General features: G+C 38.3%; 1 protein-coding gene across 1 annotated transcript; it reads right to left on the reverse strand.

The window, feature by feature from the left end:
* Positions 1–9,644: 9,644 nt before the first annotated feature.
* On the reverse strand, positions 9,645–10,702 carry LOC145117472 (small ribosomal subunit protein eS25). Its single transcript, XM_079053761.1, has 4 exons — positions 10,590–10,702; positions 10,426–10,500; positions 10,206–10,340; positions 9,645–9,972 (listed from the first exon to the last, which is right to left on the reverse strand). The coding sequence occupies exons 1-4, from the start codon at positions 10,590–10,592 to the stop codon at positions 9,859–9,861; spliced, it is 327 nt and encodes a 108-aa protein (XP_078909887.1). The 5' UTR covers positions 10,593–10,702; the 3' UTR covers positions 9,645–9,858.
* Between the last annotated feature and the right edge of the window lie 467 nt (positions 10,703–11,169).

Genomic DNA, 11,169 nt, shown 5'->3' on the forward strand with positions numbered 1-11,169 from the left:
GCTCGCAGTCTATGACAGCCCCTAATCGGCTCAACCAATCCATGCCCCTCATAACTCATACGTCCACCATCGCTATCAGGACCAGATCTATCGGGAACTCAACACCGAAGATCTCGAGTATACATCCCCGAATCACCTCCGTAGCATACTCCGCTCGCTCGTCAGCTATGGAAACTCGTAGAGGTCGACTCAACGCCTCTCGTCGGCTACTGATGTGTCGACCAAACACTATTGACACAAATGATCGACTCGCTCCCGAGTCAAATATCACCTAAGCAGGTACATAACCCACAGAAAAGTACCAGTCCCAACATCGGGCGATGCACGGACCTCCTCCGCTGTCAACTGGAAGGCTCTCCCGTGAGCCTTCGGTGCCTCGACATTCGCTGGCCGAACCTCAGTAACTCTAGCAGCAGGTACGGATTTCTCGAATAAGATACTCGGTTCTTCACCGCTTAGGGTTCGAACCATCACCAATTAGTGCACCAACACTCTATCCCACAGACTGTCCCCACCAGTAACATTTCACCTAATTCTGCAAGGTGCTACGCAACGCTTGATGATCTCTCTGACAAGGATTAAACAACTCCAAATACCAAGGTCTCGTATGCAACCTTCAGAACTTACCATCGTGACTACCTCTAGTCATTTAGGACCTCACACTATACTCTCACCGGACCTCCCAACTGTCCAGTGTTATCACTAACCCTGGATCTGGAAATAATGAACCATCATACTCCTCATCCTTGACTCCTTGCCCAACGTTCCAACATGCCCCTTATCATAAGAGCAGAAACCACATTTCCACTCCTTATACCTCTCAAGAACAATAGGAGTCACTGCCCTGATATACCCCTCTTGATCACCCAACACTGCAGCTAACACCTGCCCTATTATACTCAAATAGGGTGTATCCTGATCCTTGACCGTTTCAGTCTCGACTGTCAGCCTGCTCAAGCTATACCATTCCATCGTGACAGACCCGCTGCCGGATACTCTGATTGAAAAGTCACCATCAATGTGATTCCACAGGGTTCACCCCAACTCAGAAACCAAAATCTCAATACCCCTTACGTCTCCCACAAAAACAGAAAGGGCACCACTCAGGTCACGGAAAGTGACATATATACTATCTTCCGGCTCTCCAGCTCAGACCGTACCCCTCCATATCGCATCGTCCCTACTCATCTCTGAGTCTTGCGACTCCACTGGCATATCACCAACAATCCCTCGGAGCTAACTCGGTTTCCCTATCAAGGGATGCTCCACTAAAACTCGTTCTCCCTGGCCTTCTGGGCCCATACTCATTCACATCTGACCTTGGTCTAGATAATCGTTGCGGAATAACCGGCAAGGCCAGAAGCACTGACCGCCACATTTCATGGTACTCGAACCATGTCCTCTTTGCTCAACCCGCCTCAAATCATGGTACTCGAACCACGAAATCACCTCTCGATCTGCCACCAATCATGGTACTCGATCCATGACATCACCTCTCGATCTGTTACCAATCATGGTACTCGAACCATGACATCACCTCTCGATCTGTTATCAATCATGGTACTCGAACCATGACATCACCTCTTGATCTGTCGCCAATCATGGTACTCGAACCATGACATCATCTCTCAATCTGCCATCAATCATGGTACTCGAACCATGACATCACTCCTCAATCTGCTCCGATGTATGGTAATCGAACCATAACATCACTCCTCAATCTACTCCGATGTATGGTACTCGAACCATAACATTACTCCTCAATCTGCTCCGATGTATGGTAATCGAACCATAACATCACTCCTCAATCTGCTCCGATGTATGGTACTCGAACCATAACATCACTCCTCAATCTGCTCTGATGTATGGTAATCGAACCATAACATCACTCCTCAATCTGCTCAGATGTGTGGTACTCGAACCCTAACATCACTCCTCAATCTGCTCCGATGTATGGTAATCGAACCATAACATCACTCCTCAATCTGCTCCGATGTATGGTACTCGAACCATAACATCACTCCTCAATCTGCTCCGATGTATGGTAATCGAACCATAACATCACTCCTCAATCTGCTCCGATGTATGGTACTCGAACCATAACATCACTCTTCAATCTGCTCCGATGTATGGTAATCGAACCATAACACCACTCCTCAATCTGCTCCGATGTATGGTACTCGAACCATAACATCACTCCTCAATCTGCTACTTAGAACCTTCAGAATACTCCCTGTATCGAGTATGGGTCCTCTGATTTCGGTAGTACGGGCCCATACTACCTGCCACATCTACCCATACTTTCCACACGGACCATCCTAGAGTTCCTAAGTAGCTACTCAACCTTATCGTTCACCAATTCCGTCGCACGTGCTCGCTCCTCAGCGAAATACTCTACCCTGCCAGCGCACTCATCTGACTAAGGTTTCTCCCTAGGCTCTTCCTAGATTCCCACTCTTCTCCGCCATCAGCTGCTGAAGAACTCCTAATGATGCCAGCCATCTACCTCCTGCATATCGTCATATTCACTTAGTAGCTGGCTCCCATCATCGAGGGTCCCACAAAGCACAAAGCAAGCAGCATTCGGGCATCGACTAATACATAGAACTCACTCTAGGTGATAACTCCACTTGATCTGCTCATTCTCATAGATATCACCGAACTCTGCAACTCTACCCCTCACGGGTTCTAACTATTCTCTCGATACGCTCCACAATAATCATCTAGGGATCTCTCCTAGATTACTCCTCTACTCGAATCCCTCTCTACTTGGGATTCCTGCTGGATACTCTTACTCAACATATACTCGAAAGCACAACTCGGATAACCACAATCCTAGGCTAAGGCATCACAAATCAGGCCACTCTAGTCCTAAAATATGAAATACCTAGCCTATCTCTAGCATACATAATATCTCATAAACATTTCATAACACAAAATAAGGGTATTTTGGGAAATCACCGTTCGGGCTCTGGCTGATTGTACACACTGATCTTTCTCGTTTTCTCTTTGAAACTCTTATTCACTTTAGAAAAATCATTTCTTCGAAATTTTTTCTCAAATCCTCAGTTTGAGTCCAGATTTACCCGAAGGCGCATCCGAATCCCTCAAACCAAGGCTCTGATACCAACTTGTAACACCGTGATTTTTCAAACTAAAATTTTCATTTAAACTCATATAAATTCTCATGTCACCTTCTATTAAAATCTCATTTGCTCTTTAAGTTACAAACATAACTCCATATTCAATTAAATAATACTCCAGGATCCTCAAAACATAACTCTTTTTCTGGTGTGTACAATCGAGCCGGTGCCGTCCTGTGATCCTGAGAAAAACCTGCAACACATATCACATAACACTGTAAGCACGAAGCTTAGTGAGTTCCCCAAAATACCACTCTAACACATATTAGCCACTCGAGGCTATAACTCTGTGGGCCCTCTTGCCCTAACTCTGTGGACCCTCTGGTCCTAACTCTGCGGACCCTCTGATCCTAACTCTGTAGACCTTCCGGTCCTAACTCTGTGAACTCAGAACATGCACAACATAAATCACATAGAAATATAGCAGTGCAACATATAACATACATAACATACAAGATACTCTGTCACATAACTCTGGTTACCTACTCAAGGTAAAGTATAGTGAGAAGACTCACCTCGGGTAACTCGGTAAAGCTCGAACTCTGTAAAATCTGGTCTAGCCCCCGCCTAATCATATGAAATATACACTCTAAATCAGTACATCTCTCAAGGCTAGACTATTCCTCCTCTTAGTACTCTCAGAAGGGTAAAAGACCATTTTACCCCTCCCATGGCTCAAAGGCCCTAAAGTTGACCAAACCCTAAAAGTCAACAAAAGTCAACCCTCCAGGTTACGCTGCGCGTACCAAACACGTACGCTGGGCGTACCCGGCGTCCTCACAGAAACGGGGTGCGCGACCCCTTACGCTGCGCGTACTGAGATTACGCCCCGCGTAACTCTCAGTTTCAGTCCCTTAGCTCTTGAGGTCTTAATCAGTTAAGACTCACGTCCAACTTTTAGATTTGACCATTTCTAAGCCTCTTAATCCATAAAGTCGATGACTTTAAGCCTTTGCATGGCTGAACAAGTCACTAACACCCAAAATATACCATTTCCTAACACTAGAAAGCCCAATACTCAAGCATGATCTCATATCCACGACCAAGATGGGAACTTTATGGATCTATAACACAAATACCACTGAAATGGGACAAATCTAGGTCCATGGAGCTCATTACACTCATAAAGTCTCCACCTTTGGGACTTTTAACCCTAAAATGGTCCATGAAGCAACAAACCAAATTAAGAGGAAAGTTTTGAACTTTATACCTCCAAATGCAGCTCCTTCCTCTGTAGATCTCAGATCCAAACTTGCACTTCAAGCTCTAGTCTCCACAAACTCCTCTCCCGCGAGCCTTCGGTGCCTCGACATTCGCTGGCCGAACCTCAGTAACTCTAGCAGCAGGTACGGATTTCTTATAAATCCAAAGTTCTTAAATATTTACACCTTTATATTTAAATTTTTTTTAATTAACTCATGTAATACATGGGTCTTACATTAAGTGTGTGTGTGTGTATATATATATATATATATATATGTTAGTTTCATTTTTGGAAACTAATACAAACCTCTCAAAATTTGTAGAAATAGTCCTTCTCAAATAGTTTCTTTGTGTATTTGATCCCACCAAAAAATAAAATGACTATAGTACTCTTGATATATTTACTTTCCATTTTTTTCATTTTTAAAGTTATTTTTATTCTTAAATATAGAAAAAGACTCACATACTCACCCCACGTGTAACATCTTGTTTATGGTGTTAGAATTTTTGGGTTTTTTTTCAATAAAAATATATTTTTTTAAATAAAATAATTTGAAATGTAACAAATAATATGTCACAACTAGCAAAATTAGATTAAAATGTGAATTCCTATACAATATAACCTCCTTGGGTAACCTTACAACACCTCATCTAGAGAACTTCGAAACTTTAACGTCATTAAAAAATTCTACTTTTATACATTGACATTTAGGTCAAAACAATCTCATATAAACCCGAAACTCGATCCTTAAAGCCAAATCGAAACCCATGGGAATTTTATTGGGCCAAGCCAAATGGAAACCCATGGAAATTTTATTGGGCCAACCTTGGGCCGATTAGGGTGTAGCTAAACAAAAAAAAATGGGAGGAATTACCTAGAATTGACACCTCAATATTACATGGCATACATCCATGCAAGTAACCAACATGCATCTAGAATGAATAACGTTTGTCCATCATACTTCCAAGCACCATCCACCCTCCCTTCTCTCCTTAAAATTCGTCCATGCCACCTCCCCATCACCACTCTCCTCACTTCATTCCACTTCTAATTCCCTTTCAAAACTTCAAGAAATCTCCACACTTCCTCTTGCAAATTTCGTGATCTTGGGGTGGGGTTTCAAGAGCTTTGCATCAAGTATTATCATCTTTGTAAGTTTACTTCACACTTAAGTTGTGTAACTCCATTTTATGCTAAGATCTTACCTTAAAATCCACTTTATTTTTGGGTTTGTGCTCTTAGAACACCAAAACAACACAAATCTCATCAAGAACTCAAGCTAGGTTCAAAGATCATTCTTCTTCTTCATCTACATCTCAAAAACCCCCAAGGTGAGTTCATACCCCCTTGTTTTCGGTTTTATAATGTTTTTGGGGGAGAATACAAGTGATTTTGTGTTAGATCTATGTATATATGCATGTTTATGTGTTTAACTTTTAGATCTTTACTTGAAAATGAAGTTTATCACTTGGATCTTCATATAAACCTTGAGAAAAGTATGTGTCCTCACATATAATACATGTAAACTTGTAGATCTGGGATTTATCCACTTAAAATAGCAAAAACAAGTGTTGTGAACAAACTTAGATAACTTAAACTCAACAATCAGTCCTTGACAGAAAAGTTTTAGTCTAATATCGAACTGTTTTGACCCCCTTAATGGTAATATTTTTCAAAACTGTTTTACATGCAAAAAGTTCAGGTTATTACCTTTAAAATTACTACTCTCACGTTTTCATACGATTTTTCTACTATTTTTGGCGAATTTTACAAAACTGCCTATCAGATTTGAAATAATTTCGGACCAACCTATGAAGGTGAGCAATTTCACACTTGTTAGAGGCCAATAAAAATTATGAGAAAAATTGTGAACAAAGTAGACAAAATTTCCAAACTTCCAGAATTTATGGATCCAAATTTCGACTTACGATGATTTTTCTACAAATTTTCCAACAACTAAGTCAGAAAAGCCAAAAACCAGAAAAAAATGTGTATTTCAGAAAAATCAAGCCAAAAATGATATTTTTGACAAAAATGGGTTTAAAATGTTATTTTCACCACAAACTAGTCATAAACACAAGTTTTGAACAAAATGGGGACTAAAGTGTTATTTTTACTATAATTGGGCCTTAATTGAAAATTTGTGGCTTATTGGGCCAAGAACATCATTTTTAAAAAAAAGTGGGCTTTTTATATCAAGTTTGTAAATAATCGAGCTAAAATAAACAAAACAATAACAAACGGGTTAAAAACGATATTCATATCCTTATTGGGTCTGGAAATAATATACATGTTTAGTGGGCCTTAGTGTCCTTTTACATGTTTAGTGGGCCTTAGTGTCCTTTTACATGTTTAGTGGGTCTTGGTTGTCTTTTTACATGTATATTGGGCCCAGGATATACATTCATATTCCTTTTGAGCCTGGAAATAATAGACACGTATAGTGGGCCTTAGTGGTCCACTTACATGTTTATTGGGCCTGGGAATGAGTTTTATATGTTTTTTTTTTTTTTTGTGTAAACTTTGATTAAGGATCTAGTGAGACTTTTCGTTTGGCACCATATGAGTCTACAAACGTAGCCTGTAGTTATAACCAGAGTTTCCTGGAGGGAAAGCGGGAGTTTGTGTATAGATCTATACGGGGGTGACACCCCACACCTGAGCTGTTCGCTACAGTTAGACTAGGCCAGTCTAGGGTGACAAAAACCTTATCTTATTCCGTCGGCGTCCCAAAGACGCAAAGACATGCGAAATTGTCATTATTTAGTATGGTTATGACGACTCACTTAGAGGAATTAACGTTATAAGATTTACGGAAAACCACTCTATTTTCTTTTTCGATAAAACGGGAAACCTTCTTCTTGATAAAACGGAAATCTATACGCACTGGTACTCAACCACGGGGGTTGAGATTCCAGCATCATCTATTGCGGACAACATTGGGTTGTCTGGAAATCATTCTCTTTCTATTTTTGTAACCTAAAACACACATGCATTAATATAAGATCGGACACAAATATTTCAAACCATTTCTTTTTAGAAAGTATCGGATATTTTTTAAAGCACTTTGAAAACGATTCTAAACAAGTACAAAAACCATTTTTATTCAAAACTGCTTATGAACTCACCAACTTTTTAGTTGACGCTTTTCAAAACGACTTGTATTCTCAGGAATTCCAGTAGCAGGTAATAAGTTCGACTATAAGATCAAGTGGTGCGACTTCAAGAAATTTTACTTTCTTACTTTTGTGTAACTGATGAACAAGATTCAATATGTAAACTATGTAAGTGTGTATTTCTAATGTATGATGTTTGGTTGCTATGTTTCATTTATATTCAATTGTTATGATACTGTACACGAAGTCATCCGCCCCCGGACGTTTCCGCCGTCTAGGTTCGGGGGTGTGACATAATAGATGGAAGTAAATGATTTAAAATAATAACTATAACAAACCATGTTTATAATTTAAATTAAAGTATGATAGAATTTGACCTTATGGAATGAAGTAATCATTCTTAAGTTGATAATAAAAGAAACGGTGTATAATTGAATCATATTTGCACCAAAAAGTGATACAAGTTAAGTAGGTGGTTAAAGGGCATATATTTGAGCACTATTCAATCCATTATATTGATCATTAGTACCTTGAATATGTACTATGCATATTCAAACACCCTTGGATATGAAGAAAGCTAAGGGAAATAAACATATTCGATCCCAATCCATCACGGTGAGTAACATATGGTACTTAGTACTTACATCTTTTCAGATGTGTATTTATAGGTTTTATAAACGGGTACGTATCAATATATATATATATATATATATATATATATATATATATATATATATATATATATATGTTTACATGAATGCCAAAATGACCCATAAACGGGTGCATCCCAATTACCTCTAACAACCATATCCCCTTTTCCCTTATCCATCGTTCTGTCTTCTCCGACGACCGGTCGCTTTTCTCCAAAGGACAGGAGTCCACATCTTTTAATGAACAGATTTTGAGATTTAGGTTTGGTTTTTAAATTTATAATTATCGATTTGTAGTATCTTTTCTGGTTTTGCTTGTTACTGGATGACATAGGTGACAGATGGAGGGAGAGGAGGAAGAGTCTGGATAGATTTTGATGGAGACGGTCAGCTATGGCTAATCCGATTTTCATCTTGATGGTTAGCTATGGTTGATCTCTCCAAATTCACATATATTAACTTTAGGTCACAAGGGGAAATTAAGATGATGTAGGTGACAGATAGAGATGGAGGAGGATGTAAGTTAATTATGAAGATGGTGGAGAGAGGATGGAGGACATGTAGTCGGTGGTGAAGAAGGAAGACGAAGAAGATGAAGTCGAGTGTGTGTGTGAGGAGAGTAAATTACCGTCGATAGGTGTGGGGTAGGGTGTTTCCTTTTTTCTTTTTCTTTTTTTAATTATTAAAATATATAAGTAAATAAAAAAATGTGAAAAATGAATAATAAGGGCAGAATAGTCTTTTATCTTTTTTAGGACCAAAACCAAAGAAAAGTTTTGATTTTGGACTTTCTATGCAAGTTGGAAAGTTTTTGGACCCTATCTAAAGTTTTTTGCAAACCACAGGGACCAATTTTGTAGTTTTGTCTTAAAAAAAATATTAAACAACTAAGATACAAATCTTAAAACACACGGTAAGAAAATGAGAGAGAGAAAGTAGAGAGAGATGATGAAGTAGGTTCGTGAAACCAATTAAACAACCGACTAAAGAGGGAGTGATACCGGCTATAACTCTATTGCTAATTAAGATTTTACCTTGATTATTTTGTATTTTTTTTAATTGAGTAGGTTGAGTGGTTTGAGAAAGATAGGATTTCCGTGTGTTGTGGGTTGAGAAAAATGAAGAAAAATCAAAGAGAAAAACTGATGTGGCATTGGATTCATTGGGTTGGGAGGGATCGACTCCCTCCTCCCTTACAATCATCTGAATTCTAAAAAATGTCAATTTTCAATCAGAGATCTAATTGAATGTTTGATTTTTCAATTACAAGTACTAGAACTGAATCTGAAGTTATCATATTGGAACAGGAGTAGGAACACCCATCGTCACAAAAGCTCAAGAACATCCAAATTAAAGCAAAAAAAACTCCAAATATCAATCACAGATAACCCCCAATAAGTTCAGAAGTTTATTGACCAAAGAGATAATTCCCAATAAGTTCTGTAATCGGCTGTATCATTAGCCATTTGGTTAAGTGAATTATAAGATTGAGTTAATATAAAAAGCTTAAATGACACACAAGCAACCCACATTGAACTAACCATGGTGGATGTATTAAGAAAACGACCCCATAGCATTTTAAAAGAGTCAACAAATAACAAAAACATCTAAAGAGAATAACACTCAGAAAACTGTGGATAGTAAACACAATAGACATTAGCAAATCGTCATCAAAAGAAAGAAAATTGGTTTAAATCGGATGATGCATAGGCTGAAAAATGAAATCTAAAACTAACTCAATTGTTCTAAGTATTGGTAGCCCTGGTGTATATCTGCTGGCTTGCATGAGCAGAAACCATCCTGATTGCACCTCTTGCCATCAAATCCTTGATTGCTTTTCTTGCCAGTGATCCATTAATCTGCCATAATCATACAAATTATCATTCCAATTAGTCTCACAAGCATAACACAATAGTTTAAACGCAAATCAGATATCAATTTGCATATGCAAATTGCTCAAAGCACCGATGCAAAAGATGCAGATTGTAACAATGATTCGTGAACAACCATCGTATGTTCCAAAGATCAAAATGAGAGAACCATATAAGTAAAACAATGAGATCTAGAAAAACAGGGGTGTAGTGAAATTTACCCTAAGACGATCGGATAGAATCGAAGGGGTGATGAGCTTAAACTTAGGGGCCTCAGATAGAAGTTTGTCATAAGTAGCCTTGTCGAATAGCACCATGTTGTTCACCTTCTCCTTTTGCTTTCCTTTGCTCCACTTCTGCACTTTTCAACAAAAACCATAAGCATCAAATGCGTTCAATTCAACAATCACACGCATATGTTAACAAGGAATAAAGCACGACCTTTTTCTTCTGTTTTCCACCGCCGGATTTGGCAGGCTTGGAGGACGGTGGAGGGGCTTTTTCTTTCTTTGGCGCCTGCAAAACAATGTGTCATAGTTCTTTAGCGTTTAGGATTCACGTAATAATTTAGCGTATAGATCCAAAGAAGAATTGTAGAAACGCACCATGTAAAGTGTTAGAGAAACAGTGGGCTGCGGCGGAATCCGGCGAAGAGAATATCAGAGGAGGAAGGGAAGAAGGTGATGAATCGCTTCACAAATTGTAAACCCTAAAGAACAAGGATTTTGTATATTTTTCGTGAAAGCCCAAAAATATTATGGGCTTTTCTTTGGCCCACGTTTCCAAATCTGGTTACAAACCGATAAAAATAAATAAATAACGTTTTTCAGATTTAAAAGAAAAAAAATAAAAAGAATTCGGTGCGGTTTATTACTTTGAAATTTGAATATATATCATATTAATAATTTAATAGATCTTTTGCTAATAACATAACATTTATAAAATATTCTTCATTAGAGTAGCGAAAAAGATTTTTTTGTACTCGTATAGCATATTTTTTCTTCATTGGGAAAACATGATAATATTCAAATCAAAATATATTTAACAAAATATTTTATCATTGGTCAAAATTTTAAAAATAATCTTCACCCATGAAAACGTTATGATTTTATGAACAAAATGACAAATGAAAATAAAAATTGCAATTTATTTAGATTTTGTTGGTAACGGTTACATGCATCTTTT

This window comes from Lactuca virosa, chromosome 5, assembly GCF_052849685.1.
Source record: "Lactuca virosa cultivar CGN04683 chromosome 5, Lactuca_virosa_CGN04683_v6, whole genome shotgun sequence".
Lineage (NCBI taxonomy): Eukaryota > Viridiplantae > Streptophyta > Magnoliopsida > Asterales > Asteraceae > Lactuca > Lactuca virosa.